Raw genomic sequence first — 27,990 nt, forward strand, 5'->3', positions numbered from 1 at the left:
AAACTGTTACAGCTTATAGTTTGATTCTATGTTATTATAAGACATTACTAACACTGCTTCTTGCAAGTATACTCAATTTACACAGTTCAATAGCATTTTAATTTTAAAAAGCAAATTTTTATTCTAGTCTGCAGAAGACAGTCTTCTGATGTTAGTGTTTTACATTGTTTAAAAATGTCAAAAAGTCATTCCAAACACCATTTTCCCAAAATCGTATTTCTAGAGAAGCTGTTCTTATTTAAACACTGAACTCATGTATATATGATTTAAAGTCAACTGTTCTGTGTTTTTAGGCATCCCTGTGCATGGAGTTTATTAACAATTCAGTTTTATTTTCATCATTCGATGTCCATAATGTGAAGTGGTTACACATTCTGTGCCAATGCATACGTGCAAGAACTTTTGCTACGTCAAATTGATTCTGTTTTTATATTGGGGGGGTGTGAGTGTAGATTGTGTGCGTTTAAAAAAAAAAAAAAAAAACAAACAAAATACGCCATTCTGGTACTTCAGACTGTTCTTCACTTTTACTTTTCTGATAACTAGGATATGATTATATACTTAGTGATATATTTACAGTTGATAATTGTCTTCATCATAGCTTTTTGGTGGCTTTGTTTTGAGCTCTGACTTAATAGCAAATGACTTTGAGAAGTCCTTTCTAAATTAAGTTTTCAAGCTACCCAATGCTAGTACAGTCTGAGACTTTCTCATGGAGACCGTCTTTTGGGGAGCAGCTTCTGAATTGTGCTAAAGCAACATTCAAAAGAAATTTAACCTCGTAAGTACTTTTTCGTGGAGGTGCAGAACTACTAAGTTTTTGTCAGGTCATGAGCTTTTTAGAAGTGCTTTACAAGTTTGAATGAAAGTTATGTCAATTGCATGTTATTGTATCAGTTACATGCATTAAGGTTTAAACTGGTGCTTTTCTCTTATATCCAGGAGATATTCATTGATGTATGGATAAGAAAAAAGTACTGTTATGGTGACTAGCTAGGTATTTAGGCCTAGGTGGTCTTACTGTCAGTTGAAACAAAAGCAAAAATACAATACACCAGTAAAAACTGTTGTGCATGGTATTGTTCTTTATTTTGTTCCTTCTATAGACTAACAGTGTTTTGTGTGGATTTTTTCCCCTGAGTAGACAGTTCTGTTATCACAGAACCAACAGTCTTTTAAGAATGTTGTACATATGCATGGCTTTTTGTTTTCATGGCTGCCTGTGAAGGTATATTTAAGCTGTTTGCAGCATTTTTGCATACGAAAAGTTAACTTTCTTGTGGGGAGGGTGAGTAGAAACTGACTTAACCGAACCAGTGAACAACTTGTTCCGTTTTAGTATTCTGAGGGCAAATACGTGTTGTAATCTTAATCTTTGTTGTTGAACCCTTTTGTCACTTTGAGTGGATGTTTGGAACACTAGAATCTTAATCCAGTATTTGATAGATGAGCTTCATGGAGAACTTCACTCATGGATTAATCTGAAGTGACTTTTTAATGTATTTCTCTTACTCAGCTACTTTACACAAAGACTACTGCATGATAATTCTTTGGGAATGCTGTCTGTCCAGTGCGATGGACTGTATCATCTGTTGCCAGGGTCTTCTAACTAGCGTTATACTGCTCAGATTAAAGAAAGTTCACACTTTTACCATCTATCTGACCGACTTTGGAAGACGTGTTTTGGTTTTGAAGATATATTTTTTGAAAATTCTCTAATCCTAAGGAAAGCTGTTTCTTCTTGTAACCTTTAATGGCTGTAAGACTAAATACTCCACACTTTCAAACCTCTGTGATGAACTTGGTGCAAACTTGCTTAGTTCAATTGAGACACTTGCTTAACTAATCTGAGAGAACAGAACACATAGCAATATGTAGGATACCTCCGTATCTTCGTAACATGGTACTAGATGTACTCCTAATTCTTAAATCAGCTAGGGTTAGTGAGTTTTTTGCATAAGATTCTGAGAATATATATGTAAACATCTATAGCCTCCTGTTATGATATGAACTTAGAAATTTGCTGTTCAGGAATTTTATCCTACATTTCCTTTATACAGGCTCAGAAGAGCTATTGAGATATAAAAAAAGTAAGCAAAAAACAATTAATCTGCAAGACTGTATGTGCTGGTAATGGGTTTGAGCTATGCTCTGGTATGTAAATGCCTGAAATTATTAACTTGTCATCAAAGGGAGAGTCAATGGGGGCAGAGTTTGGGAAGGGAACACTTTTCAAAAAAGCCTTAAATTGAACTAGTACTTTGGATTTTGCGTTTACTCTACTATTCTTTTTATTGCTCTTACTCTACTGGAAGATACTAGTGGGAAAGCTACTTTTGTAAAGCAGATTTATTTTAGTGTGTCAGACCATCAGAGGGCATGTCTATAAACATTGCCCTTCTATTCTGTCCTTGTCTCCTCTTTCAGTGATGAATATCAATTTGTATGGGCAGGAAAACTGCTGTTCCTCAGGAACCGATCAGTAATCTGGTTCCTAGCTGAAGATTTAGGTTCCCACTGACTACACTGTGCCACAAACTTATCAAATATTTTCTACTGAAATATTTGCTTTTCAGTCAAATTCTGCTGACTCAAACATGGAGAACACTGATAAATAGGTTGACTGACTAAAGCAATCAAATTTTTCTTAGAAACATCTGATGCATGGATATTGATGTATTTATGGGGTAATTCTTATAAATAGCTAACAAATTTGTTTCTCACACTTTTACCCTCCAACTTTCTCTCTCAAAACAACACTAAAACCCAACCCAAACAAGCAAAACCCTAAACAAACAGTACATGTGCTTAAACTGGTATATCCTCCCTCTGCTTCCATTCTTGTAATAAACTCAAATCTTTGTTTCCAAAGCTGTCTCGTTGTTCTTATAGCCAGATGTTTTTCTGCAGCTGGCTCTAGGCTGTGCTTTCAGCTTTAACCTTTGATTCTGCACTGTTTTTTCAATACAAGTGGAATGGGCAACTTAATGTTGAAGGAGAGAGGAGAAAAAGCTATATAATAAAATTCATAGTGGTATTTGTCCTTGCTGGAAAAGCTAGTTAAATAGGCTGAAAGCAATATTTTTTTGTTGTTGGAACTATAAATGACTTTGCTTTTGTAACAAAAGTTTCAGCAACAGCTATTATGGTACATTGAGATTAGCTAATGAAAAGCTCAGGTTTCCCATAGGTAATCTGAAATAAGTCTATTCAGTTGCTGTTTAATATTTTCTAGAACTTAAAGCACTTTTAAACAATGCAATAGGACATATTGCTGTAGACAACTTCACTTTTTCTTTTTTCAAGCCTAAACTTTGCCCCTCTACCTCTAGATAACACCTGTAGCCCTCTTCTCCGTAGTTATATTTTGTTTGATATGAGGACATTAGTTAAATAATCCTTGTAACAATATAAAGACGCAGGTTTCTTTCTGTTCCGATACTTAAATTCCAAAGTCAATAGAAAGGATGTAGTTGGGCATGCAGGTTAGAATTTTTTAAGTTTTAACAGAATACTCTGTCCTAGCATCCCATATCTTTGATTTTTGTTTCCTGTGGATCAATGGAAAATATGTAGGATCCAAATGTATTTCTGACTGCCTTAGAATTAATTCAGTTCTGTAATAATGGCACTATGAGATTATTGTTATTCCCTGTTCTGAAATGATTGTTTTAATGGTTTGCTCAATTTCTGTAAAAAGCTGAGAAGACGATGGTGTCAGAAGATGATCTGCCATCTGATGAGGTTATAATAGTTTATGAGTTAACACCTACCCCTGAACAGAGAGCTCTCGCTGGCTTTCTCAAGCTACCTTCAACATTCTTCTGTTACAAGAATAAGCCTGGATACGTGAGTGATGAGGATGATGGTAAGGAGTGCCAAAGTTGATCTTTGTGGGGAAAGGGTGTAATACACTGCACTGGTGCAGCTGCACCTCAGGCACTGTGTGCAGTTTTGGGTGCCTCAATGTAAGAAGGACATCAGACTATTATAGTGTGTCTGGGGGAGGGTGACCAAGATGGTGAAAGACTTTGAGGGCCAGGATTACGAGGAACTTGCTGAGGTCACTTGGTTTGTTCAGCCTGGAGAAGAGAAGGCTGAGGGGTGACCTCATGGCAGTCTGCAACTTCCTCAAGGGGGGCAGCAGAGGCGGGGTGCTGATCTCCTCTCTCTGGTGACCAGTGATAGGACACGAGGAAACTGAATGAAGCTGCGCCAGGGAGAGTCCAGATCGGACATAAGAAAAAGGTTCTTCACTGAGAGAGTGGTCGGTTACTGGAACAGGTTCCCCAGGGCAGTGGTCACAGCACCAAGCCTGTCAGAGTTCAAGGAGCGTCTGGGTGATGCTCTTAGTCATATGGTTTAGTTTTAGGTAGTCCTGCAAGGAGCAGGGAGTTGGACTCGATGATCCTTATAGGTCCCTTCCAACTTGAGATATTGTGTGATTCTATGAATACTACCAGAACCATTATAGACACTTGAATATTTTGTTTGAACTGGTAGGAAATAATCCTATCATCTTCCTTATGGCCAAAAATGTACACTCAGGTCTTCAAGACAGAATGTACAATAGAGGCCCAAGAATGGCTAAAGTGAATTTGTATTGATGTCTTATGGGTGTTGACACTCACATTACCAATGCAATTGGTTAGGTAAGACTAAGTAATCCGATATTAGAGCCTAGTCTCATTTGAGCAAGAGGCTTACTTTTGTAACTATTTTTAGAGACAAATACAATGTAGTCTTTACCAAAAGGGAACAGGCTCAGGTTCCCTAGGTGCTAATGGCTTATTGTTCTTGTAAAGCAAATTCCTAGTACTAAAATGGGACATATTTTATATCTTATTGCATGCAATTAAATTACTCTTAATTTATTCAGCAGCAAATATATTAAATGGAAGTTCTGAAGCATTCTATTCAACAAAATGGAAGACAAGCCCCCTTCCACAAATATCTGAGCTTGCTAGTTCTTTTATAAAAGATCTTCAGTCTTCCTTCCCAGTTCTGTTTAGTGGTACTCTTAATAAAATCACTCAATAAGAAATATGTTTTCTGAAAACAAAACCTGTGCAATGCATCTGTAACAATCTAGGCTGAGAAAAGTGTTGGTAGCACACTGAAGCACATGTATGCAAAATAGGAAGTGAAAGCTTACTGGCTGGGCTATGAAACTCTTAAAACATAAGCAAAAATTATGCATGCTTGCTAGGCTTGTGTGTCGGAAGGGCTTAGCTGACTTCCCTGTACTTTGAGAATGCCTGAGAACTTACTCTTGTTTCCTGTATTCAAGATGAAGACTATGAAACAGCTGTTAAGAAACTTAATGGAAAACTGTATCCCAGTGATTCAGAAGAGAAAAAGAAAGTGCAAGATCCTGTAAATGGTATGTCTTAAAACACAATACTTAAAGTTTCTTATATACTAAAACATAAGCACTAAATCTGAAGGGCACATGGACACTGAGATTTATTTTCTTTCCTGAGATAGTTTTTAGAGGCACTGATGCTAGGAGCAGAAAAGCTCCATCTCAAAATACAGCTTTAAGTTCAGTGTGTTGAACTGTTAGTTAGTAAGTAAAGTGGTACCTGGATGAGAAAGGTACATTTCAGGTTGTCTCTAAACAAGAACATCAGAGTGTTTTCCAACCTTAGGCCCCTTCTGAATATGAAGAATTCAGCTTGACATGGTACTGGACAAAAGTTGTCTACACCTGTGAATATTTGCTACTTCTGCAGATAGTCAATTTAAGTTCAGCTTATGAGTTACTGTTGTTCAATTAAAAAAAGATATTTGGTCTTTACTCTAAAAATACTGGTGTGGAAGATTGAATTTGTGGCTTATGTTTATGTCTACTTTGTCTGTGCCTCAGACTTCAGCATTGCAGAACTGAAAATCTGAGAAGATAGTTCTAGAAGTGAAGTTTGGGGGTTTTTTGAGGATATGTGCTAGAAGGAGGTAGTATATATTGAGCCATCTGAAATGTGAGTAAATGTTGAAGGAAGCTATTAGTAGTGGCAGCTGCAAGGTGGAACTCTTCATCATTGCATGGAAGTTCCCTGATAGCAACAGAAGACCAAGTATGATGAATTTACAATTCTAGTCACCCTGAGTGGAGTTAAGTAAGTTAGTTTTCACTTCCAGTGTTTAAACAGTAATACTATTTGAAACTCTTGCAGTTTTACTTCAAGTTGCTCTGGCTATCATGAGGTTATTTTATAATGTAGGTGTCAAAAATTACTTCAGTATTTAGCTGCTTTCCAAGCTCTTTTCCACTAACTTTTATTCTTTGCAGTAGGCATCACAGGAAAAAGTGAATTCAACAATGAAGGGGAATGTGCTGCTACTTGGGGAGAGAAACCAACTCCTGAGGAGAACGCTAAAGCAGAAACTCTGCAGGTTCCTCCTACGTCTGTCTGTGGTGTCAGCAGTGATACTGAGGATGACAGTCCAGAAGACTTTCAGACAGAAGTTAAAAGTCAAGAAATGAAAGTAAGAACAAAATCTTTACTAAACTTGTACAATTACTTCATGTACATGTGAGACTTCGCATACTTTTCACCTTGTGAGAACTAGAACATCCAGTGAGGAAAAACCATGACTCTTTTCTGGCTGTGCCTCAAGTCTTTGCCAACACTAAAACAGAAGCTTAGATCTTAAGTTCTTTGGGAAGAGAAAGGAGGGACAGCTGTTCTCATAAACTGGTTTAGCTAGTAAAATCACTCCTCATGTCTATATATAAGGACTATTTAATTTCAGGACGTAATAGTAATTTTTTGAAAGCATAGTACTTCAAAGTTACTGTAGTCTCTTGTCAAGTTAATATCCTTGTGTGTTAAATGTAATGAAAAATGTCAGAAAGCTTACAACAACAATTTTTCTTGGTGTTTTTTCCCTAAAATGACTATTCTTAGTCTCCTGAGGAGATGATTTTATTGTAGCTGGCTCTGCATCTTTAAGCCAGCCTATCCACCTGTTGGTGGCGCTCAGGTCGCAGGGCCAGATACCACAGGGGGTTAAGACCTTCTGGGGGACATCAGTACAGACACCAGTGTGGTGGTTACAAAATGTCCGTTTATTGAACTGGGCAACTTGCATATATATGCTCGCTAAGCACCTCCTCCGTGGGTGTGCCTTCAGCATAACAGGCTTACCTATTACCTTATTTAGTAACAAAGGAAAGGAGGGGAGGTTGTAACTACTCTTTCTGTACATCGCGAGATCTTCCGAGTGCCATTCCCTACACTTCCCCCCCCGCCATGCTTTATAACATTATCTTGTTAATAAAACGTTAACCTTCTTAAACAACTTACGAACCATAGCGCTAATACAGGTAAAAGCAATGCAGATAACAAGGAGTACGCTACATACCCCAGTGACTCCCCAAATGAGCCAATCCCAACTAAACCAACCAGTGAACCAAGCCCACACATTGTCAAGCTGCCCAAACCATTCCGGTTCGTAAAGGTAGCTGTTTTCTTGATGTTCTCCAACAGCTGCGTAATTAGTACATTTTCTCTCCCAATTTTATCATAGTCTTTGTCTTGTATGCACAAAAGGTTAGGTTTCTAAACATCACACTTTTATAGCCTCCCTGCGCAGTTATGTCAATCAGCATGTTAATGGTCTCTAAGACATACTGCGTTTTTTGGAAGCGCTCTTGTACATCCTTATGCATGAGTTCGGTTACATACTTAGATTCGGATATGGGCACTGGCTCTCTAGACCCGTTATGAAAGGCGGCTGTGATGAAGACATAGCAGGATTCCGCTCCCGTATCTAAGGGAAAGCAGACGTCTTCGCGGTGATGTGCTCGCGCCCACTCCCTCCAGTATCCTGCGTGACTCAGCAATGCACAGCCAAGGAGGGTGATTCACCACCAATGCTGTAAAACAAAGCTCCATCTCATGTTAGATCAGGTTTTACACACCATGCAGGTACCCACTTAATTATACCATCTTTTTCCACTGCCGTGTACCCACGCCCAGGCACTCTCAGCGACCACCCCGTCTCCCAAGTTATCGAGCCTGGTTCCCTGATTTGGACTAAGGGATAGTTTTTCGTCTCCTGCGTTGGCATAAAGTGTTTCCACAGGGGAGGTGTGGATTCCTCACCCCTAACGAAATGATTTAGAGTATACAGGGTGCGTGACAAGAGAGCTTGTTGACGGTCTACAGGTATTGTTCCTGCGTGGCCTTCCCCCTCCCCAAGCTGTTGGAGTTTCGTTTTTAGGGTGCGATGTGCACGCTCCACTATGGCTTGACCTTGACTATTGTAAGGGAGGCCATGTACTAACTTAATGTCCCATAAAGCGCACCATTCTTTTGTGCACTTAGCAATGAAGCAAGGACCATTGCCTGTCTTGATTTCCTGTGGTTTTCCTAATAATGCAATAACGCCCTCCCAATGAACAATGACGTGTCTGGCTGTCTGTTTATGACTCATCGTGGCTAGTATTGTGGAACTAAAGGTGTCAATAGTTACTATAAGGTATTTATTTGGCTTTAATAAGTCACATTCCGTTATGTCGGTTTGCCAAATCTGGTTAGAGGAGAGGCCTCGCGGGTTGACGCCTGCCTCCCACAGTGGGCCTTTTTGGCAATAGGGGCAAAGTGCCACTATGTTCTTTGCTTGTGACAGGGGAATCTGGCATGTTTTTGCTAGGGCTTTCGCTCCAAGGTGTAGGAAGGTGTGTAGGTTCTTTGTGGCGTCTATTGACCACACACTCTGCGCCGCCTGATCCGCCTGATGGTTGCCTTCTATAATTGGACCCGGTAGGGATTGGTGACTGTTTATGTGGGTAATAAAGACCTGTCCTGTGCGTTGTTGTAGAGCCTCATAAAGTAGAGTTGAGGCTTCTGTTTGCACGAATCCCACTGTTGTCATTTTGTGCACGAGCTTATAGACATACAAAGAGTCTGTAACAACATTAATAGGGTTTTCTGGCTCCTGTTGGAGTGCCATTTGGACCGCTTTGGCCTCCAGCCACTGTACAGACTTGTCGGTTTGGGTCCACGTCCTCTTTTCCCAGTGTCCCTCAGTCTTCCACACAACTGCGCTGTCTGAGATGGCGACGAGGTGTCTGTAAAATATGTTGTGCCCTGGAGAGGGCGCATTGATAGAGGTAGGGTAAGTTGTAATTGGAGCGTTTTCAGGTGGGTAATACATTGTAGGCCTTTTCCTGTTGTTATGGAGCCCGGAAAGTCAAAGATGGCACATTGTAAGTCTTCAGAAAGAGCAACCATATTTTCCCATACCTGTTGCTTCCAGGGGACGAGGATCATATCAGGTTCCTTTCCAAAGTGTAACAGAGCCATGTTGCATAAGTGTCCTATGAGGTCTGCCAAAACAGCAACAATGGTGACAAAAGCAGCTTTGTTGGTATTTTGGTAAGCCCAGGCTAAGGGCACGGGCTTACCATCTGTGCCTTGGAACAGGATGCCTACTGTCCCATGTTCAGAAATGAAGCAGCCTGCTGCGACTGACTGTGTCGGGTCCCATCGCTGCAACGGCTGCTGTTGTTGTAAGATAGCCTGTATGAGTTCCAAGTTGTTTTGACACTCTTTCGTGAGTGTTCTGGGCTCCCACAGGTGTTCGCCTTTTAGTAGTTCATAAAAGGCTTTCATAAATCCCAAGGGGATGCAGACAAAGGTGCGGAGCCACTGTAAGGCCCCAACTAATTTCTGAACATCATGGAGAGTGGCAACGCTCGGGGTGAGAGCCACTGGCTGCGGACTTATGTTGTTCCCTGTCAACGTCATGCCCAGGTATTGTAATCGCATACCATGTTGAATTTTTGCTTCGGCAATGCTCAGATTATGTCGTTGAAGTAAGGCCTTGGCGCGTTGAAACAGGTGTTCTACCTGCTGTTCTGTAGGTGCCGCTAGTAGTATGTCGTCCATATAGTGTATTACATGGTGGTTAGGCTCACCTTCTCTTAAGGGTGCGATGGCCCTGGCCACGTATAGCTGGCAAATGACAGGCGAGTTCTTCATACCCTGTGGTAGCACGGTCCATTGCCAGCGCTGAGCTGGTTGAGTAAGGTTCACGGATGGCACGGTAAAGGCAAATCTCTGTTTGTTGGCAGAGTGTAAGGGAATGCTGAAAAAACAATCTTTGATATCAATGATCACAATGGGCCAGTCTTTTGGTATAGCGGAGCCCCAGGGTAACCCCGGCTGTAAGGCACCCATCGCCTGCATCTGTTGGTTCACGGCCCTGAGGTCGTGAAGTAAGCGCCACTTGGTTCTATCGTTCTTTTGGATGACAAACACGGGAGTATTCCAGGGACTTGTAGAGGGTTCTAAGTGACCCGCCTGTGCTTCTCTTTCCACTAACTGACAGAGTGCATTTAATTTTTCTGAGTTAAGTGGCCACTGCTCGACCCATACCGGTGTGGCTGTCAACCACGTAAGCCTTAGAGGCGGTATGTGCTTGGCAGTGGCCCTTACCCTAAACTTGTGATGCCAATTTTCATTTGCTGCATACAATCACAGCCTAGCAGGACCCCATGGAATTCTGTCAATACAATGGGCTTTAGTGTCGCGGTTAGGGTCCCTTTGTTCTGGTCTCGAACCTTAAATATTGTCACGGTAATGGCTCTGTACACTGGCTTTTCCCCTCCTACTCCTGTCACAAACCCTCCAAACGTGGTTTTCCACTGTCCTGGCCACCATCTCTTGCCCACAACTGTCACGTCAGCTCCTGAATCAATCATGGCCTGCACTACTATCTCTTCGGTTCCTTCGGGGCGGGGCTGACTTATCCAAACGGTGACCATGGGTTTGTCACTACAGTCTAAGACCGGAGCCACTGTTCCTGCTCTGGTGTACCCATCGCTTGAGGGGCCCTCCCTGGGTCGCTCTCCGGAGGGTATCCCTGGGTATATCTCACCATCACTCGGGGAGTATAAAAGGAGTCGCCTTTGTTCTGTGGGGGCTGTCTGTAACGCATAGGAGGAGCCCTGCCCCCATCCCTGGCTCCCCCGCTCCCGTTTCCCGGCTGTAGCCGCTTATGCCAGCAGTCTCGTGCCCAGTGACCAGGTTTTCCGCACACCCAGCATGGCCCAATCCCTGAGGACCGCTGCCCCTGTCGGTTTGCCTGCTGAGGCTTCTTATCGGTGCCTCGCATATTGCCTTTCCCATGGGATACGGGTCTTTCGGTGAAATGAATGTCCCCTGGGGAATGTACTAAGGCCTCCTTTTGTACTACTTGCCGGAGGAGGGTGGCGACGGGTGTGTTTAGGGGAATGTCCTTTACAATGCCTTTGATTAACAGATTGGATTGTTGCCTTATACACTCCACTAGCACGGCCTCTTTTGCACCATCGGGTAGATCTGACTCTAAAACCGCAGCATGAAGCCTGTCGACAAACTGCAAGAATGGCTCGTTCTGCCCCTGCTTGATGGAGGTCCAAGCGGGCTCCTTCTTCTCCAATTTGGCTACGTCCATAAAGGCCTGTTTGCCAGCTTCGGTAGTGGCCGTGAATTCTCTGGGCTGCAGTTGTAACTGAGCCGGCATCGTCGTAAAGGTGCCCCACCCTAATAGGCGGTCATGGGTAGTCCCTTGTAAGGGGTGCTGTTGATTGGCGGCCACATGGACTACAGCATTAACTCGGCTTCCCCATGCCTCCTTCCACAGCAAATACATTGCTGGTTTTAACACCACTTTTGCCAGCTGTCGCATGTCAGAGGGGGTCAGTGGCAATGCTAAAATGGTTTCTAATAGTAAAGTTGTTTCTGGGTGTCCTAAGCCGTGTTCAGCAACTGCCTTAAATAGGGTTTGCACGGCTTTCGCATCAAGTGGATACCACTCCTGCTGCCCTGTGGGGGTAACCCTGACTGGGTAGGCATGTATTGCTGCAGGCTCAAGCTTCACCCCCGACATAATGCACTCCTTGGCTATAAGTTGCCAATCTGTGGGTGTCCTCGGCGCAGGGGATGGCATCGAGCCCCCCCCCCACCAGCTGCCTGTTCTCTCTAACTGCAGCGGATAGTTCCTGCACCGCCCTAGCGAGTTCCATCATCAGTCATCAGCCCTTTCATTCCCTCCGCAGGCGGCTCTAACGGTGGGTGGACCTCCCGCTGGTTGGGCTGCGCCCCCCAACCTCTCTCATGCTTCCATTTTTGGTCATGTTCTGCTTCGTCGCTCTCTGATTCGCCATCCAGCCTTATCCGGGTCCTTGGCTCCCGCCAATGAGCGAACGGGTCACTCGGTTCCCTTATATGGCGAGGCTCTGCCGGCCTCACTGCACTCCATGGCACGGCACCTACGGGGGTTTGAGGAGCGCCCAGCAACCGATCAAGGAGCGGGTCCTGCCCAGGTTGCCCTCCTTGGCCCGGCCCTTGGGCGACTTGCCCCTGCTCTTGTCGTTGCTGGACCGCCCCCATATCCACCCCCGAACGCTGCATGTTCGCGCGCCCCTTTTCTGCTGACTCTTGTTTACGCACCTCGGTTTCCACCCTCTGCATCTCCTCCCAAGGGTACACGGAGGGGGGGTGCTGGGGGCGCAGATGGGATCGCACCCTTCTTCCCCTGTTCTCTGCCCCTGTCTCCCCCCGATGGCTTGCCTTCTATGGGTCACGCCTCTAGCTTCCCTACTATGTCTTCCCCCTCCTCATCGTCGGAGCTCGCCATGAGCTCCTCCGTTTGGGTGGTCTCTTCCGCGAGACCCCGCAGACCCTTCTTCGCATCCCGCCATGCCTGTTGCTCCTCCCGGATAGCTATCATCATCGCGTTTGCCTTTCCCGAAGCCACTAAGTGCTCTGGCCTTCCTAGCTTCGCCTGCTCTGTCAGCACTGCCTCTATCTGTGGCCAGAGCTCCGGCTTCATGCAGTCTGTTGGCTCCGGCAACACGCCGAGCCCTGTCAAATTTTGTAGCATAGCTTTCAGTGTCTTCGACTTCATAGAAGTCTTATGTTGCTTGCCCCATCTTTTCAGTACCTTAATTATGGCATCCATGGCACGCTGTGGAGTCTCCCGTCCTGGGAACCAACGACCATGACTGTAGATCACGTCGGGGTCACCACTTATTGTAGCTGGCTCTGCATCTTTAAGCCTGCCTGTCCACCTGTTGGTGGCGCTCAGGTCGCAGGGCCAGATACCGCAGAGGGTTAAGACGTTCTCGGGGACATCAGTACAGACACCAGTGTGGTGGTTACAAAATGTCCGTTTATTGAACTGCACAACTTGCATATATATGCTCGCTAAGCACCTCCTCCATGGGTGTGCCTTCAGCATAACAGGCTTACCTATTACCTTATTTAGTAACAAAGGAAAGGAGGGGAGGTTGTAACTACTCTTTCCGTACATCGCGAGATCTTCCGAGTGCCATTCCCTACATGATTTGAATACTAGGGTTTTCTAGTTTATTTGCTTATCACTTTACCTTTTTATTAATCTCAGGAGAATGAGATTACAAGCTCAACTGGCTTAGTGTGTACCAGTCAGGAAGAAGTACCTACTCCATCAACCAGTGAGGTGACAGTATTTGTTCAGTCAGCTGCCAACAATGAAGAACCAGATTCCACCACTGAAACTGTGCATGTATCACAGACTTTATCAGGAGCTGATGACAAACCTGTAGACTTGTCAACTAAAAAAAGTGTTGACTCTGAACAGTCTGAATCACAAGGTAAGGTCAGAGGTATGTTCTGGTTTTTGTAGGAACCCAAGTATGCTTTTCTGTAGATTAGTTTATCTAACGTAGTTGCTGCCTTGGAGAGAAGTTGTACCAATACTGAATTAGAAGCATGAATACCAATCTAGTAAAAATGTGACTAGGGGTTAAAATAATTATATACATCAAATTCTGGTGTTTTCAAATGGCACTACTATAGAGCAATGCTAGTGTCTGTTGTGTAACTCTTAATGAAAATATATCATATTTTACTGTTAAATACCGTATGAATGCTTACTAGAGCTCTGTGGAACTGCACAGAAGTAGCATGCTGACACTATTTCACACAGTCTTGAGCCCTTTTTTTAAACCATAATAAATGAATGAGTGTCATGAAAATTTGAAATTTGTTGGAAGGTAAAAATACTGTAGAGACTTCTCCACTTCATTCTTGTGACTACATAACACTAAACACATTTTCTTTAAGGCAGAGAAAAACCTTTGATTTTTCCCTCTTATTTGATAGAAAACAGAATCATCTCATTTGGTTTCGGCAATACTGCAGGCTTGTCATTTGCAGATCTGGCTTCCAAAAACTCTGGGGACTTTGCTTTTGGCTCAAAAGGTGAGTTAAAGTAGTCTCTGAGACAGACACTCAGCTGAACTTCTGCTTCATACAATACACCTTTTTGTGCACCAAATTTCTACTGATTGATTGATTAACAACAGGTTTTTGCAAAGGCTTGTCAGGAAGAAAAAACTATACAAAGTTTAAAATGTAACTCTTTTAATTACAGATAAAAACTTCAAATGGGCGAATACAGGAGCAGCTGTGTTTGGAGAGATGGCCCGTAAAGCAGATGAAGATGAAGGTGGTAGTGATGATGAGGTGGTACATAGTGATGATATCCACTTTGAGCCAATTGTGTCCTTACCAGAGGTAAGGTGACTTCTGGAATGTAAACCAACATTAAGATAAGGAGGCCTGATAACACAGCAAGTTTTTAAAAAATGCTTTGCTTAACTACCTTTGTGTTGTGTGCTTTGTTCTGTATTTCTTGCACTGCCTATGTAGCAACACCTGCTGTTTTAAATCCTAGTACAGCATAGCGCTGGAGAAGTGTCTGGTGCATCAGTTAAAATCTTCGATGTTTATTTTATTATACCTTGACTGAGCGTTGATCGGTGTGCAAATTTGTACACATAACTTGTAAAAGCTAAAACTGATTCATTATAGCACAGGTGAAAACCAATGGGGAACTGAATACACCTCAGCTGTGGCTTTGTATCAATGACTTGTAGATTCAGTCTGTGAAAGCCATGGCAACTAAAATTTGTACTCTAAGCGAGGTGAGAGATGCCTAGAGTCACTAAGCAATAAAGATGTAGTACACTTAACTGCACATGAAGGCTAAGGGGAACTAACTTAGTTTAAAAATAAATTGCTTTTCAGGAAGTAGGAGAGCCTTCAAACTGTCGATAGCCTTGTAACATAGTGAGGCTTCACACAGCTGTTCATGTCTTGATTTGGTATTTAGCTGTAGTGTGCCTAACAACCATTGCAAACTTTTCTGATGTTGTAGACACATTGTCTGGCTTTCCTATAAATAATATAATTGAATTATAGATCAGTATAATTATTAAGCAAGACAAATAGAGCACAAATAAACAATATGCAGTGTCCTTTAATTTGAACAACAAATTTGATGTAGTTTATAACATGCCTTCAACCACCTTCTGCAAAATTTAGTATACCTTTACTCATCTGTGTGTCATATTATGACTTTATGATTTTCTTTCTTCTCTTACTTGCTGCTTCTCTTCAGTCTCATTTCTCCCTCCACAAATAGTTGTTTGTCATGTATTTCTCCAGTTCTCTTCAGTGTTCCTTATCTTTGGAAGATATGTTAACTAAAGGAGGTTAGAGGTCAGTAATATGCATACATAAAGTGAGGAGGAGATATGGCTGTCAGGCCTCTGTTTTACTCAGTGTATATGCTCAGTTGGTGTTTATGCTGTTCAAATGCAAGTATCAAGTTATTTAACAAGGTTCAAAAGGTAACACCTGGAATGGTAATAGTACTGTATCTTCACTTCTCATTGTGTACATCATTCAGCAAACCTGAAACTTTTCCAGGGAAACTTGCCAGAACACTTGATGGTGTTTTTTTGAAGGAAAACTACCAACAAACCACACACACACAAAGCCCCCCCAAAACCCAAACAAAAAACCCATCCCCAAAGCAAAAACCAGCAAACACCCACCAAAACCATATGCAGCATGGTGAAGTAGTATTGCTGTGCTATAATTAATCTCAAACAGTGGAATTTTTTGGCCTCTTAAATTCTAAAAGGCTAGATGTTTTAATCATTTTGAGTGTGTGATGAATATGGTGGTGGAGAAAGCGACACATGCAATAATTTTCTATTGTAATATGTCAAATCATCATAAGTGTAATACTATTTAATATCGTTGGTGACAGCAGCTCTCTGGGAAATCACAGGTACATTGCTTTTTTTTTTTTTTAGGTGGAGGTAAAATCTGGAGAGGAAGATGAAGAAATTCTCTTCAAAGAGAGGGCAAAACTTTACAGATGGGACAGGGATGCTACTCAGTGGAAGGAGCGTGGTGTTGGAGAGATAAAGATCCTCTTCCATACACAGAAGAAATACTATAGAGTCCTAATGAGAAGAGACCAAGTTCTTAAAGTCTGTGCAAACCACGTCATCACCAAAGAAATGAATTTGGTGTCCTCTGATACATCAAACAATGCTTTAATTTGGACAGCCACAGATTATGCTGGTGAGTTTTTCAGGTGGTTTTTGGTTTTTTCTAGGTGGTAGTTTCTGTGGCTTTGTTTTTCCCTGGAGATTATCATAGATAAAAGCTATTTGTTTCTGACTGTACTGAACAGAACTAAAGAAACCTCTTCTCGGATTTATTTTCAGATGGTGAAGTAAAAGTAGAACAACTTGCAGTCAGATTTAAAAGCCAAGAAATGGCTAATTCTTTCAAGAGGAGGTTTGAAGAATGCCAGCAAAGTTTGTCAGAACTGCAGAAGGGACACTTATCTCTGGCAGCGGGACTGTCAAAGGACACCAACCCCGTTGTATATTTTGAAGTTTCTGCTGATGATGAACCTTTAGGGCACATAACCATGGAGCTGTTCTCAAATATTGTCCCTCGAACTGCTGAAAATTTCAGGGCTCTGTGCACAGGAGAGAAAGGATTTGGCTTCAAGAACTCCAGCTTTCACAGAATAGTCACTGACTTTGTGTGTCAGGTAAGCATAACGGGAAGGTTCTTCATCAAGATAATGAGATGCATCTTGACCACCAATGGCACTTCAGAAAATCACTTATACAGGATAGCACGTTCTTGTTGGCAGCATGGATTCAGTGTGCTAAGATACTCTCATCTGCCCTTTCCCTACAAGGAGATGAGAAGTGGTGCAAGCAGCACATGCTGCCCTAAACCAAATGATTTTACCTGTGTCTACCAGCTGCCTTATGCTTTAGTGTTACCTTGTGCTGCCATGTTAGTGTGGAAGCAAAAAAACGAGATGGAGATCTCCTCTTACAATGGGCAAGGGGCCTGCTGCTGAATAAGAACACCAAGGAAAGTAGGGGTTCCCAAAACTACTGTTCAGCCTTCTTTCCCTACAGAGGCGAACTTCTGTATGCTCACCTGCTAGGAGCACTTACTTTCCAGGCTTCTCTTACATTTTAAAAAGTGCACTTTGTTATTTCAGATAACATGCACTTTAAAACTGATATTCCAAGTATTTTAAATGCTCGAGTTTCCATCTAAAATAAGTCTTCTAGATCTCATTATTCCTTAAAATACTCAAATTTTTCCCCAAGAGTATCAGCTTGCAGTGCATCTGAACCCCCATGTAGACAGTGTTGGTTTTAAACCTCTGTGCATTCAGTAGCGCTGGCAAGTTCTTCATAAATGCTGAAGGCTTTGGAGATTGATTATAGCTTAACCTTTCCTAAAACTGTCATCAATAATTCAGTGAGTTTTAGTGACTTGTAACAGGCAGAATGAACCAACTTCCTTACACACTACACTGTGAAGTTCCTGCATGTCACATCCCTGAAGACAAGGCATTGACCTGCAAACTCAGTGATATGTGAATGGCTTGAATTAAAAAATGTATCCAGTCTCCTGATTGGGTATCACCTGTGTCTGAAGTATGCCCTTTATGGCTCTTTTGTTAAAACTTTATGCCTTTCTGATAAGGAAAGCAGCATTGCTCATTTAGGGTTTAAGCTTGTTTCAGTGTATTCTACATCCTATAAGGTGCAGACTTTCTTCTAAAACAGTTAACTGCACCATGCATAGCCTGATGAAAAGTGAGGTTTTATCACATTAAATTAGTATATCCTAAGTTTGCTCAGTTTGCCTAAACTTTCTCCAGGTACAGTGAGAAGCTTTTTAATGAGAATTAAGGCTTTCCTTCAAAGATATGATAACCTATACTGTCAAATAATCAGGAGCCAGAAGCTTGCTGCCTTGCAGAAAGACAAAAGGCATTGCTCACTAGCAGTAGCTGCTCTCCTGAACAATCAGTAATGTGGCAAAAGCTGCTGCCTGCACAGAAGCAAGACATTACTGCTCACTGGTACCTTAACCTTTTTCATGTGATAATTCCATGCTTGTAGGGGCTAAGCAAGGACAGGCCTTCAGCAGGTCCCAGCTATCAGGGCCAACTGATGCAGGAAGCAGGCAGTGGGAAAGATGGGCCTAGAGGAGTGGTCAGTGTGTGGAACAGGAAGATAAAATGCTGTGTTCAGAATAAACAAGGGATAAACTTTCCACTACTGTTTCCATTACTGTGAACAAAGCTGCTGAATCTGGGAACCCTTATGTCTAAGTAAATACAGTACTTCTGAAGACCGAGTTATTTCAAAGCAAAGTCTTTGCTGTTGAAAGGGAATATAGTTGTGCTGTTGGTTTATGTTTTGGCACTTGTAAGTTAATGCTCTGCCCTTCTTTTTTTAAGGGAGGTGATATAACTAACCATGACGGAACAGGTGGACGGTCAATTTATGGAGCAGCATTTGAAGATGAGAATTTTGAAGTGAAACACACTGGTCCTGGACTGTTGTCAATGGCAAATAAGGGCAGGGATACAAATAATTCTCAGTTCTTCATAACACTTAAAAAAGCAGAACACTTGGACTTCAAGCATGTGGTATTTGGGTTTGTGAAAGACGGAATGGATGTTGTGAAAAAGATTGAATCCTTTGGTTCTCCTAAAGGGCTAGTAAATGGAAGAATTGTCATTACAGACTGTGGGCAAATATAGAATTATTGCTTTGAGTATACAGATGTTCTAGCAGTATTTAGATGTTACAGACTAATTATTCCAACTTCTTAAAATGGACACTTCTGATGTATAAATGTAAAGTTACAGCTTATAGTTGGGTTTTTTATGTGTTCTAATTGATTTTTTTGCATGTTAAATAAAAAGTTCAGACACTGGCATATTTCAGGTGTATTTGTGTTATCCTGACATATTTGTATTAAATGTCAAATTTTAAAAATTAAATCTTAGTCTTGTTAAAATAAAGGTCTTGTCTTCACTTTGATTTGTTTAAAAAAGAACAACTTGAATAATTTGGCTTCCTGCTCTTGTAAATCTTTATTTTGAATATGCAAATTGTGGGTGCTAATTGCTGGTCACTAAACTTGAAGGCCTTTGAAAGTTAGTGCTTACACCAATGTGCAGGAAGCAGGTAGGTGGTGGTTTGTGCTGCTTCTTTATTGCACTTCAATACTTGAAAGCTAGAGAATATCAAAACGTTTTGATATTTTGCTAGAGAAGTGTAACCAACTTTTTCTGTGTATGTAGAATATTTCTAACCGACTTAGTGAAAAATGTCTACTTAACACTGATATTTCACCTGAAATGCTGTAGTACAACCCCCTACTACTGCTCTGACTGGCTCGTCCCATCTATCTTTCAGTGTTTATTAGCTCCCTTTCCTGGGGCAGACTTCTCTCTGACTTCACTGCAGAACTGAGTAACTGTATTTTACATGTCAGGGTCGGTTTTAGCTTTTAGTGAATATGCATGAATAAATGTGGGGTTTTTTTTAAAACTTCGCTACAGCAAATGCTGGCATTATCAAGGGTTTTCTTCAAGGTAACCACACTTTGGCATTGTGATCTGTTGTATTCAGCTTTAAGCTATGTTTTGATTTTATTTTTTTTTAAAGGATAGTAGGAGCACCAGACTGTAGAGCAGACGTGCCGCGGCAGGCTCTGTGAGGCTGGGGCCCAGCCCTCGCTCCGCGGGCGGGCAGGAAGCGCTGTCCCGCCGCCACGGAGGGAAGCAGCCGCCGCTGTGCTGGGCCCGTCCCGCGAAGCCCAGCGGTGGCGGGGCGCTGGGCACCCTCCGGCCGGGCTGAGGCCGGCCCCCGGCCCCGCTCCCGGGCGGGACCCGCCGCTTCCCCCCTCCGCGGGAGAATCCACGCGCCTGCGCCTGACCGGCCCCAACGGGCGCGGGGAGCGCGCAAGCGCCGCCGCTCCCGCGCCTGCGCGCGGCGGCTGCCGGTGGCGGCGGTTCCTTCGAGCGCGGCCGTGCGCCATGGCGGGCCCCGGCCGCTCCGCCCAGCGTCTGCAGCGGCGCCACCTGCGCGGGCCGGCGGGGGTGAGACGGGAGGGCCGGGGGGTGTGCGCGGCAGGTGGGGAGGTGGGAGAAAGGGGAGAGCCGTTCCTCCGCGCCTAGCCCTGAAGTGCTTGGAGAGGGGGGTCCGTGCCCCCTCCCGCGGGGTTCATGGTAAGCACTGGGGTATTGCATACGCGTACAGTCTGAGGGTCAGAAATGGGATTGAAACTCTGTACTTTCTAGGCCCACCGCTGTCACTCTACTCTGATTGCCTTACAGTGGAAGTGCCGAAGGGTCAGCCCTGTCTGAACGTGAAATTTCCCTGGAAATTGCAATTCCGAATTTTATGCATTCCCCAACCACAGTCTGAGCAGCTTGGCACATAGTTTTTGCCTAAAACCTTCTGGTGCCTGCCCGTTGGGCAAGATAATGTGTGAATACTCATAGAAGTAGTATAGTAGGCATGTATGAAATATATATAATAGGAGAACTCATTTCTTTCATACCTTCTGTTACCACAGCTATTGTTAGTCTTATTTAGAATGTGTTAGGAGTGTTTGTGAATTTTTTTAAAGCCTAGGGATTAGCTCTGTTTTCAGGGAGCAGGAAATTGTTCCACATCTAGTCAACCACAGGAGACTCAAACCATAATCAGAGACTGTCACGCTGGCCAGACAATAAGTTATGATGAGGTAAAGCAATGTTATTTTACACCAGAGAATACCAGGTTCTTTGCACCGATATGAATTGAAGGGACTGAATTGTGATTCCTCTTGTTTCTGTTGTGCTGGTATAAGCATTTATGGGTCTGCACAGTGGATTAGACAGTTGATCTGCCTAAAAATCCAGCAGCAAAGACCTCCCACATGCTGGTGTTTCAAAAGTCTTTGACACTTTGTAGAAGGAATACTCACTGGCAAACATAGGCACTTTTATTTTGGCTGAAGTCTGTTTGTCTTTCACTGAGACAAATTCTTGCAGTTGCTTTCTTGCATCTGCATTCCATGGGTCAGATGCTTCCAGTGTGACCAGGGGATAACAGACCTTAAGTGTTCAAACTCATGCTGCAAGGGAAGTAATATGTTGTAAAAATACCTGTGAGCAGCCAAAGATTGAGAGGTTAAAAGCTGGATTTGAACTGGCCACACAGTTGGATTGGGAGATCAAGTTGGTCTTGGGAATTGTCAAATGAATACAGAGACCAGCCTTTTTTTCTGAGGAAGTGTGACTTGCCATTTTAGGATCAGGAACCATCCCAAATATGAAGTGAAGATTTGAGTTCTTTAGCAGCTAAAACTGGGGTGTGTCTGCCCTTAGTTTCTCCAGAACGATTTGCAGCTCGGGTAGCATTTTGTGGTGCTCCAGATGCTACGTTTTTCTTGGGGAATATTCTTTGAATTACAGAACTGTTCTTAAAAGAAAAGTAATTTTCAAAAGTTATCTTAAAAAAACTTTCACTGAGACTTTGAAGGAAGGAAATACTAGATTAGTTTGTGCATTTTGTTATTTCATTAAAAAGCAGTATTTAAGTACAAGAAAATACATCAGTTGATCCTTCCATTTAGAGCATAGCAGAGAGATGGATTGAAACACAACTAAGATCACAAGAACTGCTCTGAGTCTGATCTTTTCTAAAGTACATTTAATTGATTTTGCTTGTAGCCTAACACTTCTGTCATTCGTTTTTATAGTATGCAGTTACAAGTTAGTAGGAAAAAGTAGAGCAGGAAACTTTGACATAAAAAGCCTAGATATAAAGATAGATGGCACTGTTTCCACGATTACCTAATCCTACTTCTATGCCCTTATTTTATGTTATTGTCTTCATAGTGTGTTATAGTTTCTCAAATATTTTAACGTCTAACACTATGAATATTTCATTATTCGACTGGGGAACGTTTGCCTCTTTATATTAATATGAGGGCCATTTACATTTATATATTGAAAAAAAAACACTTCCCTTTTCAAAGTCAGTAGTTTGTAGTAAGAATTCTGTCACAAGGTGTTGTAGCTGTTAAACAAGTAAGTTGTAATATACAGTTTCCCTGAAAATTCTGGCTATATTACAGTGGTTTTGTGCTTTCTTGTAGGATTACCTTTCAGGAGCGTTACATACTGAATATAAGAGTGGCAGCTCCCTAATATACAAAGGTAATACCAAACAATGGTGCTTTGATGTGTTTTCCGGGGAAAATATATACTAAAACTGTATCATTCCTAAATTTATTTTAAGTAGGTTTATATTTTCTCATTTTAAATAGGTAGACATTCTTGATCAGGGTTTTGTGATATCTGGGAACCTGCCTGGGAATGTTAACATTCACATAAAGAGCACAAAGGATGCTTTAGAACAATGGTTCCCAACTTTTCATGATTAAGTGCTGCTTGAAGTAGTTGGTAGCAGTCCACCTCATAATGCATACATTTGGCTTTAATTTAAAGATACGTATACGTTTAATATTTAGAATGTCTTTGGGCTTCTTGAGAAACACATGTTGCTGGTGAACACAGACAGCAGGGTAAAACCGTGTATTTATCAGACTTTGGTTATAGAAAAATTAGTATATGAAAGCAAGCTGTAAAACTTTAGAAAGGCAAATCTGATTTGAAAACTAAATCATTTTCCCTATAGTTTAAGCTGTTATAATTCTTAATTCGTCAGGCTGCGTCAGTGGGGGGTTTTTTGTACGTGATTACATGGCAAGCATTTCGAGTAAGCCGTTGTCGATTTCTTAATGTCGGCTTCTCAAATGCAAAATGAATTTATTATTATTTTATATATTCCAGGTGACATGGACAGCTCACCAGAAAATACAACTATTTCTTTATCCAAATGTTCTTTAGAGACAGAACTTACTGAAAGTGGAAGAGAGAACAGCATCAGATCTTCTAGTGATTTCCTACAAAGTTTTAAAGACTGGGATTGGTAAGAGGTGTCTTTTCTTCAGATAGCCTTTATCATTTATTATCTCTCATAATCCAGATAAACCATGAGTAAACAATATGTTCAGATTGCATTCAGAAGTTGTTTTAAGATTCTTGTTTTCTTGTTAAGAACTGTTTGTGTCCAATGTATGAAATAATGTGAATGCTGATTTTTGATGAGGGGTATCGTCTCACTCACTTTCTAATCTAATCTGTGTATGTTGGAATTGCTAATGGGACGCAGGGATGACATAAACTGAACTAGGTGATATAAACTGAACTAGGTGATATAAACTGAACTAGGAGGAAAGCAAATAGGTCAGACTGTTGAGCAGCTTCAAGTTTATTTAGAGATGATTTGATTCCAAAAGACAAGAAATCTCTTTTCAGGGGTACTTTACACCAAATACGAAAAAATAATTTAAAAATGGGGTTTGTATTTTTAGCTTTCCTGGAATTTGGTGGTTGGAGGTGAGAAAAGAGTGTTGGCTTTACCTGCTGCATATATGTGCTTACAGCATGAAAATTCTGGTTATTGCTACTACTTTTAAGTCAACAACATTACTAATGTTGCGGTTAGAATCTTGTGAGTAATAATGCCTTCCATCCAAATGAATTAACTATGCGATCTGTTATCAGTCAAATATCCAAAACTTAGATTGAGCAATGTTTACATTTTTATACAGACTTCTCTCAATGCTCTATATTTAGCATGTTAGAAAGAGAATGAGTAATTTCAAATTATTGCTTTTTTTGTCTTTTTTCAGTTTTGATGATGAGCAAGATTCTTTTTATGATTCAAGTGGTCTAGAAATAGAAGAAAAGACCATTACTTGCTCTGAAACTGATGCAGTTCAAAATACAGCTATATACATGGAAACGGGTAATAAATGTTGAATTTTAAATAGTTTTACAAAACTGTGTGGAGTATAATATGTAATTTAAAAAACTTGCTAGTAGATGTATTTCTATTCAGTTCAGAAATACAATAATCAGCTAAAATCTATTTTAATTTGGTGTTTAACCTTCCATGTAAGTATGAGAAACTCTTTTAGAATTAGTTTAGGAAGTCTGGACATACTTGATGCAATACTAACATATATTTTAAAAAGAAAAATCAACCTTTTATGAAACCGGTTGCCAGGTGACTTCATAATATAAATGAAGAAAGAGGGTGGATTTGGGGTTTTTTGTTTGGTTTGTTTTATTTTGTTTTAAGTAGCTGTATTACTACAATTCTGTTAAGTCAGATGTCTTTTGTCAGCTTAAGGATGGAAAACCGGCAATGGGTAGAGAGAGAGAGCTTTATCTGTTGTTCAGTTAACTCAGGAAATTCTAACTAAAAGATTGTAGCAGCGACCGGCTGGCATTCATTCACTGCAAATGTTTGAAAATGCTGCCGCAATTGGAGGAGTTTGTGAATCAGTGTAGCTCTGCCTCTTGTGGAGTTTTAGGTTTAGAACAACATTGATGTATTCTTTTTGAAAGTGTATCTGGAAGTGTGGAGACAGCCAGCCAACCAACCCCAAAGTGGCTAAAAGGAATCTCAGAAGCCAGGCAGATCAATGGAACTGTAATAGATGCTCACCAAGAGTTGTATTAAATGGGTGGGGAGAGTGTAAGAAGAGCTTTCTGAAAACACATTCTTTCTGAAAAAAAAAATAATAATTTCATTGGACCAGGAAAAATGCATGGTTTACAGTATTTGGGATCAAAGGCAAAACAAATACAAAACTCTGGTAAATGTCAAACACATTTGTTTTGGATATGACTACTTTTTCTTCTGATTTCTTTTCCCCTTTTTTCCTGATTCTGTTATGATTTGTGTGGCATTGTACTAGTTATGCTCTCCTTCCTGACCCCTGAAGCAGACACACTGGCAGAACAGCAGGTTTGGTTTATTGTCCTGCTCCAGCTGTGATGAGTGATCAACCACAGGGCTGCCTAACACATACCACCAGTTAGCCCTGATTACACCATTTGCTTATCTAGTAACCTTTTTCCTGTTTCTTGATGCTCCTTCTCATTGACCTTGTCTCTTCCGTAGTTGCCTGCCAAATAAACAACCTATCCTTAATTACTTTTTCCTCATTGGCCTGAGTTTCGCTACATCTGTATCTGTTGTGGTTTAACCCCCATGGGCAGCTCAGCCCCGCACAGCTGCTTGCTCACTCTCTCCCTGCAGTAGGAAGGGAGAGAATCAGAAAGGTAGAAGTGAGAAAACTCGCAGGTTGAGGTAAAGACACTAATAGGTAAAGCAAAAGTTTGCATGTGTAAGCAAAGCAAAATAAGGAATTCATCCACTACTTCCCATGGGCAGGCAGGTGCTCAGCCATCTCCAGGAAAGCTGGGCTCCATCACACGTAACAGTTACTTGGAAAGAAAAATGCCTCATCTCTGAAAGTCCCCCCCTTCCTCCTTATTCCCCCAGCTTTTATTGCTGAGCACAATGTTATATGGTGTGGGATATCCCTCTGATCAGTTGGGGTCAGTTGTCCTGGCTGTGTCCCCTCCCAACTTCTTGTGCACCTCCAACCTGCTCGCTGGTAAAGTGGTGTGAGAAACAGAAGAGGCCTTGACACTGTGCAAGCACTACTCAGCAACAGCTGAAACATCCCTGTGTTATCAACATTGTTTTCATCACAGATCCAAATCATAGCAGCATATGAGCTACTGTGAAGAAAATTAACTCTATCCCAGCCAAAACCAGCACAGTACCCAAATTTGTATTTCTGATACTATCACTTAGGTAACCTTCGCCTGATGCACGTAGGTGCAGCTGACCTTGCAAGATGTCTTTCCCCAAAAGATCCCAATACTTCCCTTCAATTATCTGTGAATTTTGGCCATTTGACTTATTTGTGAAATTCAGCCATTCCTCACTGTGCTATCTGCAACTTTCATCAGCTTCTTACACTGTAATCTGTCATGTCTAGCAGTTTCTCATGTTGTGTCCAGTTTTTCTGAAGTCTTGTTCTATTAACTTAGATATCAGGCCAAGGTCTAGTCAGCAGCGAATCACTTGCCTGAAGCCAAAAATAATAGGAGATTTTGGCTACATTATGATTCAGTCTGTACGTAGATTTCATACAGATTTTTATGGGATTTCTATATTGAAGTGGAGGGCACAGTTTTACTTAGAAAACTCCACTGATCACTGGTCAATTCAGACAAGACATGAACACAGCTTTGAGCAATTCTCCATAATTCTTTAAGAGATTACTTTCTCATTTTGATACCTCTTGCTCTATACCTATCACTCTAAATGCCTAAAATAAGTTTTCGCTGTTTTGAAGCAACAATCATGTCATTATTTAGGACTATTTTTTTAATGTAAAATGTGTTTTTCCCTCCCATAGGGAGTGCCTTACCATCCCATTTTGCTGCAAATACGCAAGAAAATAGTGACCAAAATATTACCAATGGTTTGGTAAGGAAAATTGAGGGTGGAACTGATGCTCAAGCATGCACTAGTCAAGGCTTAATACCGCCTCACATCAGTCAAATTTATGATGAGTTATTTGTCATACATCAGAAGCTCCAGGTAGGAACTGGAATCGCCTTAAAAATTTTGGGGAGTAATGTTATGAAGATTCTCACTTCTGACAGAGAATCCAGAAATTACTTGTATACTAAATCACTATTGCTTACATACTAAAACTTACTTATATACTGAAACTGTTACTTTTACTTCTACTAATCACAGTTACTTAGATACTAAAACTCTGTCATCATCCACCTCTTCCCCTAAATTTATTCACAGAGTGGTGCTTTGACTTGCATAGTGGGTAGATCTGATAAAATTTAGCTGGAGGGAGTTAGAACACAGTGCTTCTACATCCAAGAGTGTCTTGTGGCACACTGTGGGCATGGAGGGAAACACCTGCAACTATTGCTTCCCCTGAGAGCATCTGAAACTATTCTCCTGACTCCAGGCATTCAAGGGTGCTTGCCCTCATGGCCTCCTGCGAAACCCCTCCATTCTGCCTTATCTTTACTTCTGTGCTGCTGGGGAATCCCAACAGATCATCCCCTAGCAGGCCTAGGCCACTAACAGAACCTCCTATATGGTTTTATTCTGTAATAGCTCCCGTGCTTCTGCTAGGTTCCTTGCCAGGACTGTCTTTTGTACCATATGAGATAAAAATAATTTTGTATCTCTTTTTCCTCACCATTTTTTCAGGGATGCTTCCCACTAATTGAAGAAACAATATAATAATCTAGTGTTTAGTGTAGACAGTCACATTAGACTCTGTTTTGTCTTACAGTTAATACCATTATCCAAAACTTTTGGAAGCAGAAGCCCAAGTTTAATTGTCTAGGTTTGTACTTGAACAGTCATGAGAGTTAGATTTTGTATTTTGGGAGGCCAAGCCATCCCAACACACATTGATGTCCTTTGGGTTAACATGTGGGGAAACTGAACATAGATGGCCATCAGGATACTTTTAATTAGTAAGCTATTGTGTAACACTATAATTTTACAAAAAGCTAAGCATATCTCTGGGAGAGAATAATCAAATTCAGTTATAAATTGTGACAATTTCACAGGTTTTAAAGCATTTTCTACATTTTTTTTCTTGATATAGAGAGAAAGTTCAGCACAGCAGGAGTATGCTCTGCAACTCCAGAAACGAGAGCATTTTCTAACAGAGCGAGAAGCATTGGTTTTTAGACATGAAGCAGCTTTGGCTAAAATAAGAGGTGTTGAGGAAGAAGTTCACACAAAAATTGGAATTATAAAAGAGGTGCAGTAATCTATTTAATGATTTTTATTACTCTACATGCCATTTAACTTGTTTGTAGTTATCTTAAGCCATCACATGTTTG

General features: G+C 41.5%; 2 protein-coding genes across 9 annotated transcripts in view; both read left to right on the top strand.

The window, feature by feature from the left end:
• RGPD4 (RANBP2 like and GRIP domain containing 4) overlaps positions 1-19,194 on the top strand; it is a 40,413-nt gene extending 21,219 nt beyond the window's left edge. For 2 of the 3 annotated variants that reach the window (XM_074859151.1, XM_074859153.1), the window contains 9 exons: positions 3,701-3,868; positions 5,291-5,383; positions 6,293-6,489; positions 13,402-13,630; positions 14,142-14,240; positions 14,413-14,555; positions 16,145-16,418; positions 16,565-16,899; positions 18,625-19,194. In XM_074859151.1, the coding sequence (XP_074715252.1) occupies positions 3,701-3,868; positions 5,291-5,383; positions 6,293-6,489; positions 13,402-13,630; positions 14,142-14,240; positions 14,413-14,555; positions 16,145-16,418; positions 16,565-16,899; positions 18,625-18,930 (1,844 nt within the window). In that variant the 3' untranslated portion in view covers positions 18,931-19,194. The remainder of the gene's footprint in view (positions 1-3,700; positions 3,869-5,290; positions 5,384-6,292; positions 6,490-13,401; positions 13,631-14,141; positions 14,241-14,412; positions 14,556-16,144; positions 16,419-16,564; positions 16,900-18,624) is intronic. The other variant, XM_074859152.1, reaches the window with a different exon arrangement.
• A 969-nt stretch (positions 19,195-20,163) lies between these two features.
• CCDC138 (coiled-coil domain containing 138) overlaps positions 20,164-27,990 on the top strand; it is a 42,590-nt gene continuing 34,763 nt past the window's right edge. For 2 of the 6 annotated variants that reach the window (XR_012627581.1, XM_074859154.1), the window contains exons 1-6: positions 20,164-20,277; positions 22,326-22,386; positions 23,023-23,161; positions 23,928-24,043; positions 26,520-26,704; positions 27,750-27,908. Coding sequence is in view for 5 of the 6 variants with exons in the window: in XM_074859154.1 (XP_074715255.1) it covers positions 20,215-20,277; positions 22,326-22,386; positions 23,023-23,161; positions 23,928-24,043; positions 26,520-26,704; positions 27,750-27,908 (723 nt within the window). In the remaining variant the exon portion in view is untranslated. Of the gene's footprint in view, positions 20,278-20,336; positions 20,407-22,325; positions 22,387-23,022; positions 23,162-23,927; positions 24,044-26,519; positions 26,705-27,749; positions 27,909-27,990 lie in introns of those variants that run through there. The other 4 variants (XM_074859155.1, XM_074859156.1, XM_074859158.1 and 1 more) reach the window with 4 other exon arrangements.

Source organism: Strix uralensis, chromosome 2 (genome assembly GCF_047716275.1).
Source record: "Strix uralensis isolate ZFMK-TIS-50842 chromosome 2, bStrUra1, whole genome shotgun sequence".
NCBI lineage: Eukaryota > Metazoa > Chordata > Aves > Strigiformes > Strigidae > Strix > Strix uralensis.